A 27473-nucleotide genomic window follows, 5' to 3' on the forward strand; every position below is an offset into this window, starting at 1 on the left:
CTTGTATAGTGGCTGTTTTACAATGCATCAAGTTACAAGGCCGCTTAGCCTACAAGGTATCTCTGTGTTTCACTGAATTAAGTTCATTTTTATTGATAAAAAAAAGCAGGGCAAAAAAAATGTTTTTTGAACATAGATTACAACATCATGGCGAGTGACTCCCAAGTCCAACCTGTGCAGACTTCTTTGCTGCAGTTGCAGATTGCAGTCAACTGAAACTTCTCCTGTGTGCCAAGCTTGTGAGAGAACTTCAGTGCCTGATGCGAAAATACAAATGGCCCTCTCAGTGTTTGGTTGTCCCTTCTGGGCTACTGTAGAAACAACATGGTGGAGTCCATGGGAGAGGACCTGCTCCACATATAGATATAAACGGCTCACTCTAAGGTAACAAAAACACAAGATTCTTATTTTCAGGCAATAACACACTAATGAAAACATAGTTATGAATCTTATATGGAATTTCTGCCAATATATCCTCCTAAATCCTACACACCGGAACTTTAAAGGGAACTCTTTAAAGTTCGTGCTTTAATGTTTGAAAAACACTGTATTTTCCTTACACTATCTGTCCTGAAATACCTGTATTCACTCATTGTCCGAGACACTTTATTTTAGTGCCTGTCTCTTTAGGGTCCTGTCCATCAAAGCGTTCTCTCTGAGGACCACATATTTTTTTTAATTCTTTGTGATGGGAGTGCCGCATATGTAGACTGTGCTACAAATGCCTGTTGGGCTTTTTTTGTGTCTGAGAGCCCAGAGCTGAAAAATGTCGAAACACTTTGCTTGTCACTGTCACTTCAGTCGTTAGATCACAGTGGAGGAGGGACTACTATTGCGAAGACAAACGCCACATCTTACATGCACATGTGCTGAACAACAACAACAACAATGGAGGAGAAATCTGGTGGACATGGAGTCTAGTGCCCCACTACTGAAAAAGCCCAGTCTGCTTTGATTGGTTTAGTGCTTCTTGGTCTTCCATATCTCAGCATCTCTGCTCTGTTATTGCAGCCTGAGAGTGATTATAATGGAGAGTAACAGCACTTTCTACTGTAAAATATCATCAACGAAAGCTTCTAAACACAACCAGACATGTTCCAACAGGAATATAATCCAATATTTGGGAGAAATTTACAATATCAACAATCAAGACTACATGTTTTCCTCCTGTTAGCATGTAGCTTCACGTAGCAGTGTACGTAATGTAAACAGTTGCAGTAACGTGCCTGGAGCAGATGACCATGTAAACAGATCATCAAGAGCTGACATCAGCTTGTAGCCAAAGCAGAAAAAAATGTTTGAAACTGAGTTTTCAGAATGGTGGGAAGCCTGAGGTTTTTCGCTCACAGGGATTACTGCCACATGTTTAAGTTTAAATGTGACAGACTATTGAACCATATTGACCCAAAAACAAGACTTTTCTCTCTTCTTTAGACAGAACTTGATATTTGTGTGGAAGGCTAACCAAACTTTAACCACAATATTGTCGCTTTAAGAACAGATATATTTTTATCTCTTTGTGGTGGTATACCAGTGTCACACTACTAATTACATTTCTACTGAAGTGCTGACATTACTCTGCAGATTACAGTCACTTTTTGTGTGCTTGACTTGATTGGCGGACTCACTAATCCACCGAAACACTTCAACAAGAGTTATGGGATGCGACCTTTTGCAGTTTCTTTAACCATTAAGCCACCTTTAAACCCTCCTTGACCCATGCGGGTTGATGGAACTGTCCCGTCCCTGAATCAGCCTCCTCTGCCGACCTGATTGGTATTCCAGCAGAGAAGGAGGCATTCATCATCATCATCATCCTCCTCAGCCAGTGCTGATATTCCTCCTCATCACACATCATCTTAAATACATTCTGATGAGGTCACTGGACACTTGTGCATGTGCACACAGATAGGCGTGTGCACGCGCGCACACACACATATTCCCAGGCAGATAACAGCATGCGACTTCATAGAGTGCATGTCTAGTTCAGTGTAGCTCAAACAGACAGCCCAGATGTTGCAGAGACAGAATGTACAGCGTGCTACAGTAATTAGCATGCCTGTGCTGTGTGCTGCAGTATTGATATGCAGTCCATGTCTGGATAAAGAATTCTGTTTGGTCTCGCTGGCTTTGGCACGGTGCTTTGCTGGGAATCATCTCCCGCTTTCTCTCTCCCCTTGTTTCTTTGTCCTCCAACTACATATCTTTCTCCTCTGACTCTTTCTCAGCCTTTCAAATCACATTCAGTTCACCCTTAGTCAGCGTTATTGGCATGACGGGATGGATAAGACAAATGCAGACAACAAACAGTACAAATGGAGGACATGAATCCACAGAAATTAGACACTAAGATAGATTACATTACTGTTTTCTAAGGAGACAATAAATTCAGCATATGTCTTGTAAATGTCATTTAAAGTAATACTTTTATTATGTGAATTTGGCATAAAAGTCTTTATTTTTAGTGTAAATTAAGGTTGATTAATAACTCAATACGCATTACAAAGGAAGTGGGGTGTATATGTTTATATTTCTCCTAGAGAGAAAAAGTGATGATGAAATATTAAGCAAGTGGGAGACTGAGAAATCTAGCAAAAATACATCTTTGTTCCACTGCTGGGAGATTGTGAGTTTTGTTTCTTTGAATACTGAACATGTTTAATTCAGTTCTGTTTGTATGAGTGGAGGGTAAAAATGATAGAAAAATATAGTGAGTATTACTAGCAGATATTCACTGCGAGAAAAGCATGGAATACAGTATGTATATGTAAAACACTATATGCTCAAAAGTGTGACGACACTACTTTCCTCATCCTTTTAGTGCTTTTGGTCTGAGGCTGTTTTTTATGGTTTGGGCCCATCAGTATTAATGAATATTGATACGGTAATATATAGTCAGTAGTTTTTTTTCCATCTTTGCGGCCAAAATATGGGGAAGCCATTTGTTTTTACAACATGACAATGCCTCCATGCACACAGCATGTGGAAGAATTTGACTGATCTGCACAGAGCTCTGACCTCAACCACATCCAACTCCTTAAGGCCCGACACACAAAACGTAATTCAGAGAACAAGCAGCAACAAAAGCCTCCTACTGCATCGCCTGTGTCTCAGCCAAAAAGTTGCACATGAACATACCACAAAGACTTCAGTTGATGGCAAAGCAGCACATATGTTCTGTGCTTGTGTGAGAGGAAATAACCCCAGACACCAGTAGATGGCGGTTGTCTGTAAACTTTATACGAAAAGAGAAACCAGAACACCGTCTTGACGCTTGTTAGCCAGTTAGCACTTTCACAACACAATCCAATGTTGAAAAACAAAGCATATTTACCGTGCACCAGTGAACAATTACATAAACCAATGCAAAACATTTCTGCTAAACAGCTCAATGGCTAAAGAAAATAATCTTACCTATGTAAAAAGTTTTTTGTTCTCAATCCCTCCTAACTTTAACTGTTTGTTTACTTTCCTCACTTCTGTGTCTCTTCTTGTGCATTGAGCAATACTGTTAGTCAGAGTGATTACATTCACCGACAGGCTCTGCTGTTGCCGATGTGGATTCAATACGCTGAATCTGAGGGGAAAAAAGCCGACTAGTGCTGTCGAAGGCCAGCAGTGCAGGACAGACCATAGCGACGAGGACCCCTGACACTCACAGACCAACATTGACCAATGGCTGACCACCAGCTTAGAGTGTAAAGACTTTTACGATGAACTGGAAATTGTCTGTGAGCTGGACTTGATCACCCAACATCAGTGTTGGACCTCACTAATGGTCCTTTGGCTTAATTGGAGCAAATCTCTTTCCAACATGTGTTGGAGAGACTAAAACCAAATGAGTGGAGGCTGTTATTATTATTATTGCAGCAGATTAATGGACTGCACTGGACTGGACTGCATTATATACAGAGATTATATATAGTCTCTTACATTCTGCCCCCCTCAAGGTCTTCTCAACATTTGAAAAAAAAAAAAACTTTTTAAAGAAATGATCATTAGCGGATTCAGTGACAGCCTGATGGCAGTGTTTTCTTTGTAAACATGAGCTGCACTTCAGAATGAAAGTATGCAAATGTAACTTGCTCTGCCGTCTTTTCACTGCGGGAACCTTCATGCTGTGAAGGGCGGTGGACTGAAGTAGTTTGATCCCCTTTATCTTCTGGTCCTTGACTTAAGCAGTGGAGTTCCCAGAGGGAAGCTGAGGGGAAATAAGGGAGCAGAGAGGCGAAGGCTCAAGATTCAAGATTTCTCGTTCAAATCATCTAAAGTAGTGACATCTCCCAGTGTCCATTTCTCTGGGTTTTAAAAGCAGCATAAAGAAAAGACACACACACACCTTCCACGCTTGATTTCCAATGCAGTCAACCGAAAAATTTGTATCTTTGAATGTCAGCTTTTCCAGACTTCAGTAGATTGGTTATCTTTGTCGTAAACACCTTGCAATCATTTTTTTTCGCCTCTACTTCTCATTTATTCATACATAAATGTATACATATTTATACACCACCATGTAATGAGGTTCATCTTGTGTTTCATTGACCTTTCTTCATCTCATCTTTGGAAATTGTGGTTGATTATTATGCAAATTTTACATTATGCAGTTGGTTTTCAGGGTACTGTCCCAGTATTGCAAGACTATTGTTTGAATACCTGATGATTTCAAACCCCTGCCCTGCTGAACATCCCTTTAGGAAGGCGCTTATGGTGTCTGAATGGTTTTACCAAGTTCAGAAGAAGAGACCATTTGGACAAACCACAGGTGTGGGCATCACAAGTATGTGAGGGGACAAGAACCTGGCGAGATCCATTTTTGTTTAGATATCTATAGTAGCAGCAGGGTACTCATGACTTGGATTTTAAGCACATCATCAAGACAACTCGTTCTCAACCCTTTTGTGTCAAGGACCCCTAAACTGATACACATTAGGCCATGGATCCCCATTTGATTAGGTTTAGCTTCAGGGACCTCAATCTGAAAAGATTTTGGTTTTTGATTTGATGAGGACCAGAATTCTGTAGTTGTCAACTACAGTTAAGGAGATAACTGTGGAGGAAGTGAAACCTAACCTCTTAAGACCGTCACTTATATTAGGCTCACCTCTAGAGTGAATTGAATAGTGAAAATAAACTATTCTTCATTTTCTGGGGACTCCCTGGAAACCTCTTCAAGAATCCCAAGAGGTTACCCAGTCCTCTGGTTGAGAACCACTGATCTGCACCACTTCCTGCTGTGGTCATGCAAAATGAACCTCTCATTTTCCATTTGAAGGCATTTTCCATCCTCATGAGCTCGGTGGTTGTTCTACATCTGAACCTCTGACCTCCAGGGATCAATTAAGTACAGTTAGAAAGAGTTTCCCAAATGCCTAAAGCCCTTAAAGACAAAAATTGTTCTCGGTGGACCATTGAGAACCTTGCAGCCCTGTAATCTGAGAATATAACATCCGTCTTTACATGCTAATATGTTCTATTGAATCAAATTGATTGAGAGCTCAGATGGAACGCAAAGGGACAGTAAACGACACCACAGGCTGCACCAACACACCTCCCTTTTTTAGATTCAACACATGTCTTTCTCTCTGCATCATTTCATGCTCCGACCACTCAAAGTAAAGATTCCCTTGGGCAGAACAGTAAACATTGTTTGATGTTGTCGAACAGCAGCTGAGCCTCTTGAAAAGAGGTAAATGTGAAAAATTTGAGGTATGGTGGGAGCTTTGAAACATCAGGCGCAGCAGATAGGCTGAAACACAATCCAAATGTAGCACAAAATACGGGGGAGAAACGACCTAAAAAAGGAATGTTAAGGTGTGGGTGATGGAAACGGAGTCGTTTTTTTCTTCAGAGAAAGGCAAGCATCACAGTATGTGGTGGTGGGTAGTTAGAAATGAGACATTTGTGAGTTGCGGTAGTGGTTCTGGTGGTTTTCGCTGTATATTTGTGAAGTGTGTCAGATCACCAAAGCTCCAACATAATTTTCCTGAAATTTTCTCTACATGAAGTCAGTGATAGAAATCCCCCTCGGATACTTGTGGGGGTTTTAATTTCCTTGTGCCAACTTGTTGCAGTGTGTTGAGCTGCATGTTTCAATTTAGCAGTTAGTTTCTAAATGCTACCTGTATAAATCATTTGATAAATATACAAATGTTAAATGGAATTCATCATCTGGGAACTATTTTGCAACCATTTCAGTTAACTTGTTGTGAATTAGTATTTATTATTCATAACCCTGATAAATAATAAATAACTGTATCTAGAGGCTTATACTTCAGTTTAGCTGCAAGTTATTAACTTCATTCTCTCTGTTATGTTTTGTTCCTTTCTCAGCCTTGTTTTTCTATAATTGGACACATATATCAAATCCACTTTTATCCAACTTAACATTTAATAGAAATCAGTTTCTCTTTTAAACTTTAAACGGATCTTATAATCACTGGTTCACTTGCATAATGTTTTACATTCTTTTTGCCCTTAGACGAGTTTATTTTCAACAATTGCTGTTCAACTGACGCTTACAGTGCTTTCAGCATATACACTTTAACTGACACTTAATCACCTCAACTGCTTTTAGTGCATAAATTTAACTGACTTCAGACAGGACTGCTTCAGTCAAAGAAAACGTTATTTGCATTGCAATTTTACATTTGGCGTTATGGCTCTGTTCTGGGGCCTCTCTGCCTTCCTAGGTGTACACAGAAAGCCTAAGGTGGAGGTAGCACACCTCTTCGGCCTTCCAGGCACCTGCATGGAAAGCCTAAGGCGGAGAGAGCACACCTCCCTGCCCTTCCATGCGCCTACATGGAAAGCCTAAGGCAGGAAGAGCAGTAGCAAAAAAAAACCTGGGAACAGAACAGAGCCAGTATCAATGACAAATAGAGATGACATTGATAAGTCACACACAACGTGACAAGGAGGAGCTGGGGTGGAGGCGGGTTGCAAAGCGGCTTGCAGAGGAAGCAGCAACAGTAGGCAGGCCAGAACAGTTTAAATAGGGCACCCTGCATGATATTTGCCAGTTAGTTGCATAGAAAAGTATCATGTGATCTATCACCTGACTCCCTTCCATCAGTCAGCTGCTCCATCATTTGATTGAGCTGTTTGAGATCAGCTGATGTGGCTGGGCTGTGAGCTGAGCTTGACATCGTGTCCTGCCTGAACCAACGCTATGCTCAATATTTCAGCTGAAACTGTTCTTAGCACTTAAACCTCAATTCAAACTTAAACTGACACTTCAAGTGACACCTCACACCTTGAACTAACACCTCAACTACTTTCTGAACTGAAGCCTCATGTACACTTGCATGAGACACTGTGGTGTGGATCTCTACAGGCTGTGCGTGAGCTATGAGCACGCACAAAGGCATGTGTGCTCAATGTGTTGTTTGGTGGAGTATTCTGTAGAGAAGCAGGAGGCTACAAACAAAATATTCTGTCAAGAAGAATTCAACAGGTGTTACTGGCAAAATAGCATAGACTAAGCATGCAGCTCTTCAATGCCAAAGTGAAATTGTGATTAACTATAAAGTCTAATTGCAAATTGAATATTTATGGACATAACTAATCCCCCTTTATACAGTTCCTGTAGGGAAAGGAGTCAAATATTGGAACAACAATAATATTATAAAGAAACAGAGGTTGAAAATCCTGTAAAAAAGAAATGAATTGGCTGTAAAAATGGGATGTCTTTCTAAAATCAAGATACATATTAATAGTATAAACTAATTTACTCTTCTGAACTTACACTTCAGAAAGCACATCAGCTGGTTTCGAACACTGCACTTCAACTGAAACTTCTGATAATTTCAGTGGTTACACTTCAAGTAACATTTCAACCCCTTTTATTGCTTCAGCTTCAGCTATAACTTAAACTACTTTAAGTGCTTCTTTTTTGAGAAGCCAAAAGAAAAAAGTTATTTACCCTGTTAGCAATGTGCAACTGCAATTTTACTGCAAGTGAGCACATTTAAAGTTTCTAAAGTTGTGATCTACTTTGTGAGTTAAAGTCCTTTTATTCTTATCATGTGTTACAACAGTGGGACATCTATTTGACCTATAACTACATAATTAACACCAACCTTTCTGATGTATCTGTCTAACTGGTCCTGATTGTAAGAGTCCCTGTTAAAAATGTTTTAACGGCAGGATGTGTGGGGGTGTGGGGGAACTAACCAGGCCTTCCTTCCCTCCTCGATCCCCCCCGTTTTCTCACATCCCAGAGAACCACTCTGCCCCTCCAGATGTCACCGGTTATACCAACAACACCGCCACCACCACTGACGGGATCCAGGTGGAGAGAGCCCCGGGAAGTGGCACAGCGGCCCAGAGACAGACGCCCAAGTACGGCAATGCCGAGCTGATGGAGACCGGAGACGGTGAGTCGGGGCCGGGGATGTGATCTGGGGAGAAAAGTCTGAGATGGCTTAAATAATCATGGTAAAAATAAAATAAGACCAATATTCCTTCATTATCTTCCAGTATGACCTTTTCAGGCTGGGAATCATTATAACATGGAACTGAGTTTATTGCATTAACACAAGATCTCCAGATGTTGTTGGGTGACAGATACAAATATGAGCAATTCATTAATCAAAAGAAACAGCAGTTGGACTTGAAGCTGAGGATTTAGCTCTGCTTTGAAGCAGGGTTCCTATTAAATTAATTCAGATTTTAAAGCATTGACTTTTAAACATTAAAACTTTAAACAGCAGTTGGTTTTGTACCAATTTTTAGCAAGTAAATCCTGCCTTTGGATGTTCTGAAGATCATAGCTTTATATCCAAGAACTGGTGCATCAAAATCAGTTGGAGGTCACTTTTTTGGACATTTGTCTCCAAATAAAACCACAAGATGTGATTCTAAAGACAAGAAACCCAGGTCTTGAAAGAATGTCTCATGTTTTGGATTGCTGATTATTCAGTCTAAATAAAACTCACTTCCCTTTCATTGCCTCACTGATTGTGACCTCCAGCAAGTAATTTGGAGACCTCTGAGTCATGTGGAAACATATTGAAGACCAGCTGCTGTGTTTTTTCGACAGCGTCGGATCCAAGTCTGCAGTCTGATGTGATGAGGATTCACCGGCACATCCATGTGTGGCATGTGTTTTTATGTAGGAAAACATGAAAGCTGAGTCACTGAGTTGCTTTCAAGTATGACAGACCCCCTGCTGTTCTGATGGAGTATTCACGTGTTTTAGGTTTTTTGATGTGAAATAAGTTTTTGTGTCACATGAATTATATTCTATATTCAAGTTTACTTTTTTTTGATAAAATTTCTTTTTTTTAGTACAGTCTGTGTGTAATATTTTGATCCATTAATGTCTGAACAAAACAACAAATCAGAGCATCCCGAATTTGACATCAACCCTTTGTTGACGAATTTATCATCCTCCAGTGTGAAAATTTCTGTAGTCTCTTCAGAGATAACAGAGGACGTCAGTTTGCTGGTTCATAGTTTAATAATTCTGTCTCTGGAGGGACATGAAGCTGCAGCAGACAGAGTTATTCATCAGACGCTATGATTGATGCCGAAGTGGACCGAGATGTTGAACGCAGCTCACAGCAAAGCAGCTTGACGGATCAGGTGCCAGGGTTTACAGATGGGAGCTTATTGTGATGTTTGGCTGAAAGAGACGCAACAAAGCTGAGGCCCTCTTTCGGAACACGGAGAGGATTTAGTCATCTTTGTATTATGTTGCACACTGTGGGTCTTGTGCCTTTTTTGTTCTCAGAGATTTGGATTTTTAGATTTTTGAGGATTTAACCTTTGATTCACTGTGTGGAAAGGATTTCTTCTGCCCCATTTATCTGGTGTTTGGGGGCCTTTCACTGCTATTACTGACCTACAAAACAATACATATGCAAAGTTTAATCGAATTCACACTCAGTTAGCACAAGTAAAATGTATTTTACAGGGCTTTAGTCAGAAATATCTAAAATGCAGTGAGCATTAGTGTTATTTTTTTCCATTGTATTTTCTCTCTTCTTTTTTTCTTCGTCCAGAGAAAATGTTGCACCTGCTTTTTGGATGGTTCTCTTTTTGGTTTGCGCCACTTTATCTCTTGCTGTTTGAGCATATACTTATTGTTTATTTATTTATTTCACATAATAATATACTCTATCTGACCCTAGCTGCCTTTGCAGAGACCCCCTATATTTGACATGGACATTGGATATTATAAAGTGTTACAAATTTTAGAGATTGATCGATATTGTATAGTAAATTAATGCTGACAAAGTGGACGAGAAATGGCATTATGTCAGCGGGAAATGGGCAGGGATAATAAGTTGAAAATGTTTCACCTTGTACTAATGAACACACCATGTGACTGTTCAGATGTGAAACAGTCCAGGACTGAAGTCAAGGAAAACTTCATGTAAAGATGACATGTTCCTTCTGTTTATTTATTATGTGTTCAGCTACAAAGATTTCTTTACCATGGGTTAGTGGAGGTAAAAATAGAAAGCTCAGACTGAGGGACAAGAATGAACTCCTGACTGTTACATACAGAGACATACACTTTCTGCCTCCACAGGATTTTACAGCACACTGATTTCTTGGTTTGCCAACACTCACTTATGTCTTTGGCTCACCCAGCTGCCCCAAACAAGTCTGCCAAAACATCTATTTGTCTTCACATCTCAGCGCTTAGACTTCCATCCCACATCTCTCCGTCTCAAGGCTCCACACTCTGTTGGGTTTAAAATCAGCCTGAATGAAAGAGCAATTTGTACCTCATCTCGTATGCTGTTTTCACGTCTCTCCCATCACACAGCATCGGCTCCGTTGATTGCTCACTTGAGGAAAGCGTACCACTTTAATGTGGATTTAAAACTTGTGGATGTTTTTGTGTATCAGAGATGCACTCAGGATATCGCTCAGTTGAATGTGAAAGTGACGACTACTTCAACACGCACACCTGTGAGAGCACAATTAGGAGTTTAGTCTAGGACTTAGATTAATGTGTGTGTGTTTGTGTGTGTGTGTTGGTCCTTTGCAGGTGTTCCAGTCAGCAGCAGAGTTTCAGCGAAAATCCAGCAACTCGTCAACACTCTGAAGAGACCCAAACGACCGCCGCTAAGAGAGTTTTTTGTCGACGACTTCGAGGAGCTTCTGGAGGGTAACAACTTCACTTCTTTTGTTGTGTTCTCTTCTTTACTTGTCATACAGTACATCATCTTGTTTAGTGATTGATTACTGATTGTAAGGCTGTAGGCAATGGAGGAAAATCTTGTACTTACGTCAAGGTAGCAGTACCACAGTGTAGAAACATTCTGTTACAAGTAAAGGTCATGTGGTTATGTAAACGTACAGAAGTATTAGCATCAAAATATGCTTGAGGAACTAAAATTAAAAGCGCTTATGTATTAGACATTCCACAATAATATTTATTGTATTATTGGCTTCTAATTATCGATACATGTGTACATCACTTTAATGTTGGAGCTGGTAAAGGTGTAGCTCATTTAAACTACTTGATATACTACTGGGTAGTTTAACCTGTCATAATAAGTCATAATTTTTGAGTTGATTCATGGTTTATATTAATAATCTAAATCTGTAAATCTGTAAAAGTGTAGTGGAGTAAAAAGTACAGTATTTACTTGTAGACTGAAGAGATCAGAGTATTTACAGGTTTTGCTCTTGGATTACATATTGTATTATATAGTCATATAGTATATTATGTATACTTAACATTTTACTGACTTTTTGAATGCTATGCAATTGTAGGTTTTCTTAAAAGATACGTTTCATTCTTTTCTGTAAGTATGACTTCTACAAGCACACTCATTAAACTTGTTTGAGTTATGTAATCCATCACATTTAATGCTAGTTCCCCACTGATTTTGTGTTTCACAGTGTTTGCGGTGGTAAATCAGTTTCACTGCAGATTGATTTCAAATGTCTGGACTACACAACAAAAATGCCACTTGACAAAAATGAGTCTTGATGGTCACTGGGATGTATTCAAAAACTTAACCAGGTTAATGAGTAAACTCAAAAGCCCGTTTTACACAGCCAAAAAACACCCCAAAAAAACATCTGGCTTTTCAGTGAAATGGGAATGGTTTTAATCACGGGTATTTATCTGCTCCGGGTCTGATCGGCATTATTCAAAACACAACACCAGCTGAACACGCTATTTTTAGCCCCTTTACCAGCGAGATGCAATGACACGCCACTACAAAATACCACCTGTCTCCGCCCAAGCGGCGCTCAAACACCATTCCAAATTCAGTCTGAACCATATTTGAAAGAGAGACTGAATAAGTAAGAGATATATAAAAAGAAATAATCACTGTGAAGTTTTCACCGGCCTCTGTGCTGCTTTCTACTCTTTACTAACCTGTTTTCTGGCCTCTCTGTAATGTCAAATATTTTTAGTGTGTTTGACCATGTTTAAAAAATCTGTGTACACACTCAAATTTTGGTGGAAAAGAGGTAATAGAGGTTGCCAGGAACAAAAAACAAAATTTGTTTGTTCATTTTTAAGTCGCTCATGATGCTGTGAAATGGGCTTAAACACAAAAAACAGTGGAATGGCCCTTTAATGCCTCACAGTTCTAAAGTGCTGGGAGAGACTGATGATAATGTGCCATGCTGCTGCTTCTGGTAGTGGTATCAACAGCAAAATGAAGCCAGTAAAAATCAGATTTTAAAAAATCTCACTGTATCAACTCCCACCAAGCTTGTTGACGCTTTATTCCCTAATGTCTGCTGTGACACAGACAGAGACCAACTGATGAATATTTCTTTTTGTTTCCAGCATCAATTGCTGCAGAGCCAGAAGTTAATTCATAATTTAAGCACGAATAGTAAACGTTGGAAAGACCGAGCTTTGTTCAGCGTGCCACAGAAATCAACCTGGTATTTTGCTTAATTAAAAGCTTGATTCCTTCCAATAATCGGTCTCTGTGATACAGCAATAATAGGACATGCTGCATTAGTTTTCATGCCCACTCTCTTATATCACATACGAAGAAGCAAACTCATTATTAGGAAGACATAAGTATACCACAGTAAATGTGTTACCTGTATTATTTCATCATTCTGAATTATTGTGTGGTGTCTGGTATCTCAGTTATAGATGTGTATTTGTACTTGTAAATATCATGTCAGGAGCATCAAGTTGGGAGGAAATGGAATTTACTTGTTCCTGGAGGTTGTTTGGCATTAATTATTGAAATTGTCAACAAATCTGAAACTCCTACTCTTCGCCTCTGTTTCCCTCCTCCAGTCCAGCAACCAGACCCCAACCAGCCCAAGGCCGAGGGGGCCCAGATGGTGGCTGCACGGGGAGAGCAGCTGGGCGTGGTAACAAACTGGCCCCCGTCTCTGGAGGCGGCTCTGCAGAGGTGGGGCACCATCTCTCCAAAGGCCCCTTGTCTCACCACCATGGACACCAACGGCAAGCCACTCTACGTGCTCACGTACGGTAAGCAGAGCCTGGCTTTTATTCAGATTGGGTCGGGAAACACACAGGGAAAACTCTGGGTGGTATAATAAAATTAGACAATGAAATTGTGTAAAATTTGATTGAAATCAGGAACTATGTCATCAGAAAATGATGCCAACTGTGTGTGTGAGAGATAGTGCTGAAAAATGGCGTCTTTTTCCTGGATTTCTGTTTGTTAAATGATTTGGGGTTGTTTTCAGTTAGTCTACAATAACAAATATTATGGATCAAACATATAAATCTAAGACTTCTCACTGTGATCTTTGACCAACATTTAACAGCCAATGACTGCTTCAATAGCTTTTGTTGCAGGTGACCTATATACATCATGAAATAAAAGTTCCTTCACATGAAAACATATCTGACAGCCCATAAGACCCCAAATCAGTCATCATAGTCAAGCTCTTAATTTAATGTCATAACATAATGATCAATACTAAAAATTATTTTTGTTGTATGTGAATACAGCAGGTTTTTCTGCGAGTTGCTTACTGTTTTTTTCCGCACATATGGTGGCTCTCCCAAGCTGATTAACCGAAGCACCAAACAATGTTTAACACCCGCTGTGTGAGCATAATTCCACTAATGGCACCCAGACAGAACACTAAGCACATTAGCAAAGTGTGAAGAAGACACTTTCAAGAAAGCTGCTCTGCTACAGAGAGAGGGAAAGTTTTTTTTATCCCAAAGGCCCATTTTCAGAATATTTTATATTAATGAACATTTTTAGGAATATATTCTGAGTGACTTAAAGGACAGTCTTTGTAGGTCAAACTCTGGTGCTGACAGAACTGGTGGATTTCATTCCTTATTTTATTGTTTAGCTATTTACTTGTATTTGTAGAAAGTCTTGGCTGCGAGATGTGTGCTTGGAGCAGTTTGTTCAATCTCTGGACTAATTCCAGACCTTTAGTTTGTATCCAGAAATGCAGTGTTTGGCACAGATACTAACATTTGATAGCCACCGCTCTTTTTTTTACTTGGATGAACTGAAACTAAACTAAGACCTCTGCATAAGGAGCCATTGAACAAAGCCTTCATGGCTACATCAGAGGCTACATGAGAGCTGACATGCAGGTCTGTCATGGCTATGGAGACCATAAGAACTGTAAGTAAAAGTGTGAACCCAATCCAAAATGGCACATAGAAAACCTACCTGAACAAAGTGTGCATTCATGAATTTTTCAAAAACTCTGATGGGGTCCGAGGATAGTCAGATAAGATCCGAAATAGATGAGCAGATAATTAAGCCTGATTCAAAATGCAATTAACACAGCTGAATTACATAAGGGAGAAATAAATACCTGTAATTTGTCCTGAACTTCGAAGGTAATCAAAAGTCCACTTGGGTTAGACATTGGCACACGCCTGAGACCTTAGACCTGATCTGATTAGACCGGATATAATTTGAACCCTTCCTGACTCAGCCTCTGGTGGCGGATCTTGGCTAATAGGAAACAAGTGAACCTGTGAAAACATGTACTACAAGTTTCTGGTGCCATTGGAGACCTTAAACATAAAGACACCGTTAATCAAGTTAAAGAAAGGCTAAGTGATGTTACCAAACAGATATGATGATCTAACAAATCCATTTACACTACACATCTGCTCACCTCAGACGGGTGAAAATTGTGAATGCCATCGGTTATTTATATAATTAAAGATACACCTCTCTATTATTGTGGTGGTGCTATCAACAGGTGTGATCTGACACTTAAGTATATATTCCTATGCCACACGTAACGACTCCTTTACACAGGCGTACAAAATCCACCTTTAGTGTTTAATCTTTCAGAGAAAACAGTAAATGTAAAGGAAAACAAGTCTTTAGCAGCCAAAAGTGAGAAGAGAAACACACAGTGGGTAAAAAGTGTTACAAAAATGATGCAAAACACAGATCAACCGTCTCGCCTGCAGCATTACCACCGTCCCAGCTCCCTGAACACATTCACTTCAGCTGAATCACATCACGTCCTAACCTTCGCTTCAGTGCCACTGTTTAAGTCTACATTCAAATTGGAACAAACTCTTTTGTTCAGCCCCTAAAGACTACAGATCCAAGTTATTCATCTCCCCAGTCGACAGCAGAGAAAATGGCTTCAGGTCCGGAGGGTGTAAAGAGATTTAGCCGCAGTGAACAGAGCCGCTTCTCTCAGGTCCTCATGAATTTAGAGTCAGACCTCCCTGCTGCACAGCGGAGAGAATGAAGTGGCACCAAGAGGACACACAAACACACTTATATACATCACACAGCAGCGAACACATTAACGCACATGAACTCAGACTCACCGTTCCAGGTTTAAAGTTTAAAGAACTGCTCACATCTTTTACCTAAAACTACAGTATGTCCCTGAATGACAGCGAAAAATACATCAAAGTAAAAGTTTATTTTCAAAAGTATAAATTATTCACTGTGAAGGAGAGTAGAACTGAGCGTGGAAGTTTATTCTTGGCCGTCGTCTCAAATCAGAAGTCCACTTGCTGACTGTTCCCACAGCTTTCAGTTATATTTGACAGTTTCCATCAACCAGCTGGAGCTGGCTGTGGTGTTTTTATCTCTCTTTTATTATGTAGTAGAGTTTTGATTTGCTCTATCTCCAGTTCTATCTCCAGAGGATTTTCAGGTCTTTAAGTCAGTTGAAGAGGATGAGAAATTTAAGAAAATTGGAAAGAAAAATGGAAGGATAAGAGTAAGAAAAGAAAAAAGTAAAGACGGAAATGAAAAGGTAGTACAAGGAAAACAGAAGGAGTAAAAGGTAAAAGGAAACTAGGAAGGACGGGAATAGCAGAATAGGAAAGGAAGTGAGGAAGGGAAACAAAAAAAATAAGAGAAAAACAAAAAGAAGAAAATAAGAGGAATATAGAGTAAAAAAGGAAATGGAAGACAGAGTGGAAATTATCATCTTATCTGCAGTTATGGTGAAATCTGAGGAACCAGCAGTGCATTGCACAATAACTATTGACAAACACTGTTTACATGCAGATCACAAACGATGATTAAACTGTGAGTCCATCACTGAAACATTGAAAATCAGCTGTAATGTAGCCGGCATGTTGCACAATTGTTGAAACAAGCCCTAGTATCCCCAGCTGTTAAATTAATGTAGTAAAAAGTACAATATTTCCTTCTGAAACATAGTGGAGGAAAAGTGGAAATGATCTTAAGTTAGAAAAGTTATATTCGAAGTACAGTACTTGTAAAGTAGTTTCCACCTCTGTTGAAGTTGGTGGCATTCACTCTCAAAACACTCCCACATACACAATCATTAACCCAGACTCAGCTTTATCCCTATCAACTTTCTTCAAATAGGCGTACAGTTTGTGTGTGTGTGGAGGGGGGTTTGTGAGTGTGTGTGAGTGACTGAACAAACTGATTGGAGAGGAGTGAGCCTGCAGCTGATGATGAGGCGATGTGTGCTCACCAGACTGTGAAATGTCTTCAGCCAGCACTCAGGAGTCTGCCACCAGAGAGACAACAACATGGTGAGACAGTGTTGGTGCGTGTGTGTGTGTGTGTGTGTGTGTGTGTGCGGTGTGCGGTGTTGAATCTAAATCTCAATCTCTTTCTCCCTTTATCTTTCATTCCTGTGGTGTCGTTCCCTTTGATGTCGGCCGACAAGGACAAACTTGCTTTGTTTCTTCCTGTCGGGTCGTCTTCCGCCCCCCCCTTGAGAACAGAGAGAATTCATGATACCGAATTCTCCCGCTGTCCTTAAACTCAACCCTCACCGCGCTGCACTGCAGATAACCTCACATAATTTGCAGGAGAGAAACATTTCTGTACTTGTTTAAAACAAGTTTTGAACAAGCCTAGAGAGTCTCAGGGAGCTTTGATTCTGTATAAACAACATGGCTGATGTTATTTAGCAGGAAATCACCTCATCGAGAAAGAGGTTTGGATTTCCGTTCAGCATGAGGAGGACACATAAACTTTTAAAGCTCTGTGTGCTGTGTTCTCTTTTTCTTTGTTTATTATGTGTGTGTACATCTGCTTTCGTTTGGAGTGTTTTCTGTAAACTGTGAATTCTGTTTTAAAATGAGCAAGAATTTCATCACCACTTTTTGCACTGCCCCCTCCTGTAGCCTTTCTAGGATTGGCTTTACTGTAAAAACTACGGTTACATCATTTTAGGAAAGATTTACAGTACTATACTTCAGCTACAGCTTCTTGACCATCTCTTTACAGGTCTGTCTAGTGCCAAAAAACGTAACTTGACTAAAAGCATGCTGTTGATTTCAGTACACAAATTAACGCCGTTTTCACTTTCCTGAACTTTGAAAAATGTGTTGGTGACTCCTCCATCCCTAAGGCACATCTGATATAATATGACGTGATATAATGCAGTACTGTAGGATATTGTTCTTTATGGTACAATATGAGAAGTTATCATATGATAAATTGTGAGGCGATAAAACACTGCCCAGTTTAATGTGACACAATACGATACTGCACAATATGATATTTAACCGTACATTCCATCTGTTATCTGTAACCACTTATGCTTTTCATGGTCATGGGTGGCTGGAGCCGATCCCAGCTGACACCGGGTGAGGGGCGGGTAACACCCTGGACAGGTCGCCAGATTATTACATAGAGATACATGATATATAGAGACAGACAACCATTTATGCTCACATTCACACCTATTTAAAGGAATTTAGAGGCAACAATTATCCCGGGGATAGTCTGAGTGGGCGGAAATTCACTGCATAGATCAGCCTCTCATTGGGCGGAACGAACCACCCGCTGAAGTCCCGCCCTACCACCTCCGATTGTGTAGCAGTTTTCAACCGTTTTCAACACATCCTTTACTAACTTTTGCGGTGTTTGATCTTGCGGGGGTGTAGCCATTTTTCTGCCATGGTTCGTGTCCTGTAGGCGATATTTTTGTGGGCGTGTTATACCAAAACCAGTTTCCCCCCGGCAATATTTTAGCAAGCGCACCGTTACTGTGGCACCGCCCAGAACGATTGTGATTGGTTGAAAGAAATACAAGCAGCAGGGGCGTTTTTTTCTCCAATCTTAAAGTGAGAGGCGGCCCAGCCAGACCTTTCTTTTCTTGAGAAAGGTCTGGTGAGCGAGACTATCCCAGGGAAAACCCACGCTGACACAGGGAAAACATGCAAACTCCACACAGAATGGCTCCAACCGGCCAGCAGGTTTAAAACCCCAACCCTCTTGCTGTGAGGTGACAGTACGAACCACTGTAACACCATGCCGCTCGTTAAACTATACAGCACAATATATTATTGTATTAAACAATAATGATGATACAGTACTATATGATTCAATACAAAATCATGTAATACAACAATATATAATGCAATAAAACACAATACGATGTTACCATACTATATCAAATGATATAAGACAATATAACCAGGCTGTACTGTATGATACTATGATACTGTAAAAAATGATGCACTCTGTACAACATGATGAAGTATGTCATGACACCATACAATATATGCTATAGGGCCGGGCAATATAATGAGATTATATCGATGTTGTGATATCCTTTTGAGTCCCTGTGCCCTTATATCAAGGCATTACATTTGGGTTTACTGGACCTTATACTTTATTCTGCTTAACATAGACCTGTTGTCCTCATTCGTGGACACTTTTTGTGCCATCTAGTGGTAGTAAGACTACAATACACTAATCCATGTACAAACAAGATTGCAGCCATCTCTGCCAAGTCAGTCTGCAGCCAATCTGGACCTGATCACATTTTATTGTTGAAACTTGTTCATTTATGATTAATGAAGTTCACAGTTTGACATGTCAACAAATTGATCAATTTGCTGTAGCAACAGTAACAAGCTCAGCCAGTGTTAATTAGAAAGTACTCGTTTGAAGACATTCAGACATTATTGTCATCACGTTTGAGGACACTGGGACTTTATTATCATATTGTATGAGGACATAGTCTTGTTTGAGGACATTGGGACTTTGTTATCATATTGTTTGAGGACATGGACGTAGTCTTGTTTGAGGACTTTGGGACTTCATAATCATCTGGTTTGAGGACATGGAAGTAGTCTTGTTGTAGGACTTTGGGACTTCATTATCATCTGGTTTGAGGGCATTGGGATGTAGTCTATTTGATGACATCGGGACTTTATTATCGTCTCAGTTGAGGACACTGGGATTTTATTGTCGTTGACAGTTTTATGTTTTTTATATTTATTAGGTCCAAATAATCACAAATAGCTAGGAGAAATTGAAAAGGCATACCAAACAAAAGTACAGGTCTCAGGAGGATATGAGACAAGATAATGTCTTAGATTTTGGATATTGTAACATCATAAGTGTTGTCTTTACCTGATAAAGGCTGCATTACTGTAAAGTGATGGAATTTTCTGAACTTACAGTTCTAGCTGTTATTTGCCTTCACCCACATAGTCATTATATCCACATTACTGATGATGATTAATCAAATATCTCATTGTGTAAATATTCTGTGAATGCACTAGTAGTCAACCCTACAGTATTGGTGTAATATTGATATTGAGATATTTGGTAAAAATGTTTTGATGTTTGATTTTCTACGTATTGCCCAGCTCTATATCATACAGTGATACAATACTGTATATAACAATATGCAAAACACCACAAAAGTCAGTACAAATTTTGCAATCTCTAAAAAACAAAAGAAAGAAAGAAAGAAAAAAACTTTCGACAATGATAATCATCAAATCTAATTTCTTCAGCTGTTTGCCTCAGTGGTTAAGCTTGTAATCATTCTCACAGAGGCAAACTGAAAGGTTAAAACAGACCATTTCAAAAAAAGCTGTGTGGAAAGGACAAAAAAACAACACATAGTTGTCTGAAATCGTGTCCCATTGCAGAGATGTTATGTAATCCTTTTGTTAAACATTGGCTCAGTATGTGACCTACTATTTCTCAGAATGAATTAGTTTTGTCTCTGTTTTTGTTCTTGGAGTCATTTTCTGAGAGTAGCTGCTGCTCTCAAACAGCGAACACGTAATTTCAGAACAAAAGTGCCCTTTTCAATTAAATTAAACTAGATGATTGGGCAGTTTCCTGCTCCTCTCCTCGGTTTCAGGGGATAAAAGGCTGCTGGATGAGCCTTTCATGGGTTGGCGGAGTAATGTCATCCTAAAAAAAGAAGAAGAACACAGAAAACTGACCCCAGCTCTGGACAGAAACACTCTGATTACATCTGCAGCTCTGCGATTTGGGCTCCTCTGCAGTTCAGCAGGAGAGACACTTTCCAACAACTCAGCAGGAATCCTCTTCTCTGATTGTTGGAGATGTTTTCAGCTGGAGGATGGCTGGCTGTCACCTCCAGGGTGCCCACTATTACTGCTGAAGTGCCCTTAAAGTGGGCATCCTCATCCCAAAACTGATTCAGGGTCACTGCAGAAGTTTCTGCACCTACAGAAAAAATAACTGCTCTCTGCAATCCATGGATATCAGTTAGTAAAGTTTTTTTTAATGTTGTTATAACACTATCCTGATACTTATCGGTGGCATTATTACTCATAACTGACCTACTAATCATGACCTCCTTTTACATGATCAGCTTCAAATGCCTGCATTTTTTATGGAGCAAGTAGAGGCATCCTGCAGAGCAGTGGTTCATACCCTGGGTGTCAGCGTGACTCCAAAGGGTTGCAAATTAGGTCTGGGGGATCATGAGATAATTGATTAGGTAGAGTCTACACAAACATTTTTTTTCTTTTTTCCAAATTTTCTAAACCTTTTCTTTTTGTGGCAAAATATAGGAGAGTTCAACTATCCAGGCCTCTGAAAACTATTCAAATGAGTGTTTTTTCATGTAAGCGTCTCCTACTTTCTACTACTCATCCTTCGGATACAGGTTAATTATTGCCATCAGACACATTGCGTGCGTTAGTCCACCTTCCACATTCTTCTCCTCTTTCTCTGTCTCTTCCTCTCTAACACACACACACACACACACACACACCTTGAGATCGGGACTAGCTATTTAGCCTGCGAGAAAACTGGGGAGCATCTTGGGCTTTTGTTGGGGAGCTCCAAAGACTATTGGCTAATGGGAAATCAGAGTTAAGTGACACAGAAAAGTTGTGTAGACTAGGCATGACATGTATCCCCAAACATGTAACCCCAAAAGATGCACAGGTCTTTACAAAGGCAGTGGCTAGGCAGATTTCCAGCAGTTATTGCTTTCTAAGCTCTCCTGGCATCCCTAATGAAGTCTAAATGGAAAAATCTGTTTTATACTCCTGAAAGACACAAATGGTTGTTTTTTGTGGCCCTTAATTCTGAATTGATCAATTAAATCCTTCCTTTGTATCACACTTTTTATAAACTGTAGTCACACCTATGGTGACTGAGTCAGTGTTTCTCTGCGTTTGTTTGCCATTTATGTTGTTTTTCTCTCCTTTCTATTTTCCTCGTGGGATTCCAAAGCTCTCCGTTCCTTCAATTCATTAGCTCTGACAAACATCAGAAAAAACCTCATTTAGTGTGAAAAACAATGAGGAATTCACGCTGGATTGCTCATGCATAATATCTGCGTCTGCCAGTCTGAATTAGGGAAAAAAAGCAAAGGATGGAAATTGATTCTTTTGTTGTGAGTTACTGCATTAATGAACAGAGCCAAGCTCGCCTGGTGGGTAAAATGAAACTGATCGGAAAGATTAGATAACATTATAATATATACAGCGAGATATTTAAAGCAGCAGTTATGTTGTAATACACCTTCCAAGAAGTTTAATAATTCTCAAGTCGTTTCTTTTTTTTACGATGAAGTAAATGGTTCATATTGCCTGAAGGTGCATGAGCACTGACACTAAATCTAAATACATTCATCAGGATACCAACAAGTCTTCATCACTGTAATTATATACTGATGTGGCCTGTATGACTTCCTCTGATGTGCTGTGGTTGTGTCTCTGTGTGTAAAGTATTATATGGATTCAATTACTTCACCGTCATGAAGCAGCTCTGGTTTGCTGAATGTTATGAAATCTGTGTGATCATCTCCATACCAGTCCACCCGCAAGGTGAAACAATGGTCTTTAACATGAGTGTCATATAAGTGCAGTAATTTCTTGCACATGTGGAGTCATGATGTCATCCTTTGTTCGACCATGCAACTGCAAGAAAAAGGTCATCGTAGACATGTGTTCTTTCATAGGACACCAAAATGTTTCCTGACTTTAATCTCTTTGTTAGAATTTTATGCATCTGTGCCGGCGACAGCATTTGCTGGAGGCCTTAGGTTTTCAGGTTGTCCGTCCGTCCGTCCATCCATCCAGCTGTCCATTCCATTCTTGTAAATGCTCATGTACCGGTAAATATCTCAGGGAGGCCTTGAGGGAATTTCTTCAAATTTGGCATTAATGTCCATTCGGGCTCAGTGATGAACTGATGAATTTTGTAATCAGAGGTCAAAGTCAAAGTTTTTTCAAATGTGGCACAAACATCCACTTAGACTCAAAGAAGATTTTTTTTTTTTTTATTTTGGGGGTCAAAGGTCAAGGTCACTGTGACCATGCATCTCTCTCATTCTCTTGTCCACTTTGAGTAAAGGATGAACTGACTAGAATTTGGTGGTCAAAGTTTAAGGTCGCAGTGACCCTCTCATTTTTGTGAACATAATATCTCAAGAAAGCCTTGAGGGAATTTACTCAAATTTGGCACAAATGTCTACTTGGACTCAAGGGTGAATTGATTATATTAGAGGTCACTGTGACCTCACAAACATATTTTTGGCCAAAGTTCAAGAATTCTTACGCTAACTATCACAAAATTTCACACAGATGACTAAAAAGATAAAACAATGACATTTTATATCCAAAAGATCAAAAATCAACTTCACTGTGACATCATAATGTTCTGCAAAAACACTTTTCTGGCCATTACTCAACTTTGTGTCTCATGAACAGATGGGAAGACATTTGGTCAGATACTGAATTGATGGCGCTAATCTTGGGACCCCATCTTGAAACTATGCTGATAGTATAGATCTTCTTTGCTGCTGGGTTTAAGATGTGTGTGAAGCATTCGTGTTTAAACTGGAACTGCAACCTGACTGGTTTGTGAAGGCATATAGGTAATTCTAGTTCACAAACGTGTCACTAAACTATATCAGCCATTTTAAACGCTGTGGTTTCCTGTTACCCCCCTGTATACTTTGTATAGTTTTATATTTCTAATTATTGTAATCTGCCTTTAGGAAAACTGTGGTCCAGAAGTGTGAAGGTGGCCTACAACCTATTGCACAAACTGGGAACCAAACAGGAACCACTCGTCAGACCTGGAGACCGGGTAAGTAAAAAGTAAACAACAACAAACAAAAACTAACAAAGTACACAATTTTCGAGTGATTTCCCAACTTGAGGCCTCAGAGTTAAGAGTTGGACTTGAGTTGGACATTTGACTTGACGTGATTGCTGTGAGACTTGACAAACTAAAAATTTATCTTGACCTACGACCTGAGAGTAAAGACAATCAAGCCTAAAGTTTTGACCGTGTAAAACCCTGAAATCTGGCACAGAACAGAGATGGATGAGCTTGTAAAAATGAACTTCTGCAATCTAACATGATGCAAAAGATGGGGAACAATGGCAGGGGCTCATTGTGGTCTTATGTTCCCACTGTGGAAAAAATGATTAAGTAAAACCTTGAAACAATGAAAAGGTGAGTCAGTCTCAGGCAGACCTTGCAGAGCTGCTTACACTGCATATTTCATTTTTAGGCCTGTGCATTGTTATAGTTAGATATTCAGACACTGCATAGCCTTAACTGGACCTGGTGTGGATAACATCCTAAAACAATGTTGGAGCAGCTGTACTCAGCAGGAAGAGCAGGTCATATACATATCCGAGTGTGAGTGAGACACCAAAATCCAAACTGCATCAGCTGTGTGCTTGGTAGTTTGCATTTATACAGTGCTTTGTATGCAGCAATGTCCAGAAAAAAAATGCCCAGATTACCCCAAATTACTTCAGCAGAAAGTAGTTACGTACAACATAGATGTTGTTGAAATTTTCAAATGTAAATTTTTATGTTTTCAGCAGCACAAATATAAATTCCAATATCAGTTCCACTTGTTACTGTATTGGATCAGAAACAAACACAACCAAACCATCTGCTAGGTAAAAAACAACTGGAGGTGAATGAGACAGTTTATTTTGGTAATTTGGGAGAACCGACTCTTTAACAAGAGTCAGCTGGGCTCAGAAACATCAGGCTTTTTCCTGTGTTGTCTCTTTGGTTTCCTTTGGTATTAACACATCACAGAGCAGCCGGGTAAAAAAACAGTTTACTTACATCACCTCTCAAGAGTTTTGGGTACCGACCCAACACATGGCCATTACTCAGTGTTTTAAAAATGGACACATGTGTAGTCTGTCCTTCCTTTCCTGTCAGCATAATCATCACGTCACACTCGGGGCCTCTTTAACCAGCGCCCCACACGCCTCCACACATGAACAGACGATCACGCTGAAGTGGAAAAGAATGTTCAGTGATAGTCCCACATGTGTCTGCTGCCATGTGACACCACCAACGTCTCTGTTCTCCTTCTTCTTGTCCCTTTTTCATCTATTTTTTATTATTTTAAGCTCGATTTCCTTCTCAGCTGGAGACTAAGTCAAGGCTGGCACAGTGCCAGTGTGTGGTGATTTTTTTTCTTTTTTCTTTAAATGTATTTCAGCCGGAAGGGTGTGTGTTTTAATCACTTTACAGCTCCTTTTTCCCTCCCGCTCAGCGTGAATTACAAACTGGTGTTTTTCACAGTTTTACTGAAGTTATAACAAGTTGCACACAGAGAAATTACAGTGTCTTATTTCTTTCTTTTCTTTGACAGAGGGATGTGTCTTGCAGGATGATTACAGAAATGAGTTTTACTGAGAGAGTGTTTAGAGGGCGGAGGAGATTTAATTACTCTAAGAAATTATACAGAAGTCGTTTTTTATGAATTAGAGGTTGAGTCATTTTATGTGGAAAAACAGTTTCAGGAAATGAGCCTGGTGAAGGATCAAGTGTGGTTTGTGAATGTGAAGTGACTTTCAGAATTTTAGGCATTGCATTTTTGTTTTCATTTTTATGTCAACTAAAGTGAAAGGATTTTAAATAAGTTCCATGAAATATGTAGGGGTCATGTTCCAAAGACAGGAATTATTATATTTTTTTCAACTACTCAACATAAACCATTACAGAAGAAGAGTGACATCACAAGTTTATCTCTGAGTACAAATCTGTTATGTATATATGTTATTTCTAATATTAAAATCTCAAAAAATCACACAAATTAGAGGGGAAAATTTGATTTTGAAAGTAATAGTTGCAAAATAAACACCCTTCTTGTGCTGCATTTTAGTATCTTGTCTATTTTAAAATAAATTAGATAGGCCGCTGCATATTAAAGTGTCATTTGAACATATTTGACAAACTTTTCCTAAAATATAAAACCAGAGCAGTAAAGCATAGCATCATTGTAAATGTCATGTTGACATCTTGACTCATATGTTATCATCCACTCAAGATGATGATATGAAAATGGTATAGTTTAAAATTGAATTCAAACTTTAGAATTTACAGTGGAAAGCACAGAGTTGTCAGTCATGACGGTATGAAATATTATACAACAGACTGCTCACAATTATGGATAAAGGATATCATGGGTGGGAACAGAAGAAGTGGGGTGTTATGTGTCCGAAAAAAACAGGAATAATCCTACAATACAGCAATACAATCAGTGAGCTAAGGATGCTGCAGACCCCCCACCCCTACTTCCTCTATATAGCAAAATTCTTGATTTTGATTGGCTTGGAGGTGTGAATTAACTAAATTGCCAAAGACAAGATGCAAAAAAAAAACAAAAAAAAAAACCGCATCAGGCAGAGAAGCACAAAGACTTGCAGGTACAGACAGTAAAGAAAACAAAAACATTCAGCATAAAGGCACATAACATTGCAGTAACAGAGAGTGCCAGACGACAAGATTTCTAAGTCTGTATAAAAGTTGGGCTCTGTGGCCCAAAGTTTTCAGCTTGTAGTGGGGCTGCTGTAGAATGGATAGGCAGGGGATTTTGTGGGACTGAACATGAGGCCAGTGTAAGTTAGATAAAAGTGGAGGTGATTTGGTGAGGTGCATATGAGAATTGGGCAGTGCAGGTTTGAACAGAACAGAAATCTAATCTGGGAATAGCCTGTAAGAATTTTTAAGCATCAGGTGGTGAAAGGTATGATTTTCGTAAGTGACAAAAATACCAGGTGAACTTCCTTGTTAAATGTTTATACAGTATGACATTGTTAAGTCTCTGCAGCCTCAGGCACACATGGTAACAGAATCATTTTCCCTCCACTCTCTCTGGTATCATCAGTTGAAACCTGAACGGCTCCAATGAGACGGTCACATGTCAACATTAGTCCTGTTAAAGCATCATTATACCGCTCTCATTCACTCAGGTGCACTTAGCTTATAGCTTCAACCCCACACACATGCAGACACACATAGCACACACAGAGACAAACACACACAGCCCAGTACTGTATATAGAGGCTATTATGCAGCACTTAAGCCAGGGTTCACCGTTACCATCACAACATGCTACTGGAGCCAAACTGGATCCAACATGGCTGAGTAGGCGATAAAAGCTCTGCTGTGACGTTGCAGAAGCATGTTGGATGCTGGTTGTTTTGTTCATGTGAGATGGCAGATAGAAACCTCCCTCACAAGAAATACACAGAACATGAGTTTTCATGGCGTAGACATGATCTTGGGATGATTGACCAACCATGAAAAATGTAGTGAAATGTACAGAATGAGCTGTGGAGAAGAAATTAATATTCTGTTGCTGTTGTCTACAAAAAATATTGATAGAGCTCAGTCAACTCATGTTGTTTTAGGTCAAAAAGGTCAAATAAAGCGAATTGTGCCATTTTACATTTGTTTTTACTTTAGTGACATGTCTCAGCATTAGCTGATTGTGGGGTACTTGTACGGAAGGATATGTACCTGTTGCAGAAAATCCTCTTTTGCCGTAAATAC

The 27473-nt window shown here is 39.6% G+C and overlaps 1 protein-coding gene across 6 annotated transcripts in view; it reads left to right on the plus strand.

Moving 5' to 3' along the window:
* Positions 1 to 27473, plus strand: part of LOC125902101 (disco-interacting protein 2 homolog C) — a 251250-nt gene that overhangs the window by 168970 nt on the left and 54807 nt on the right. For 5 of the 6 annotated variants that reach the window (XM_049598230.1, XM_049598233.1, XM_049598231.1 and 2 more), the window contains exons 6-9: positions 8220 to 8375; positions 11003 to 11122; positions 13241 to 13438; positions 23653 to 23744. In XM_049598230.1, the coding sequence (XP_049454187.1) occupies positions 8220 to 8375; positions 11003 to 11122; positions 13241 to 13438; positions 23653 to 23744 (566 nt within the window). The remainder of the gene's footprint in view (positions 1 to 8219; positions 8376 to 11002; positions 11123 to 13240; positions 13439 to 23652; positions 23745 to 27473) is intronic. The other variant, XM_049598232.1, reaches the window with a different exon arrangement.

This window comes from Epinephelus fuscoguttatus, linkage group LG15, assembly GCF_011397635.1.
Source record: "Epinephelus fuscoguttatus linkage group LG15, E.fuscoguttatus.final_Chr_v1".
NCBI classification, from domain to species: domain Eukaryota; kingdom Metazoa; phylum Chordata; class Actinopteri; order Perciformes; family Serranidae; genus Epinephelus; species Epinephelus fuscoguttatus.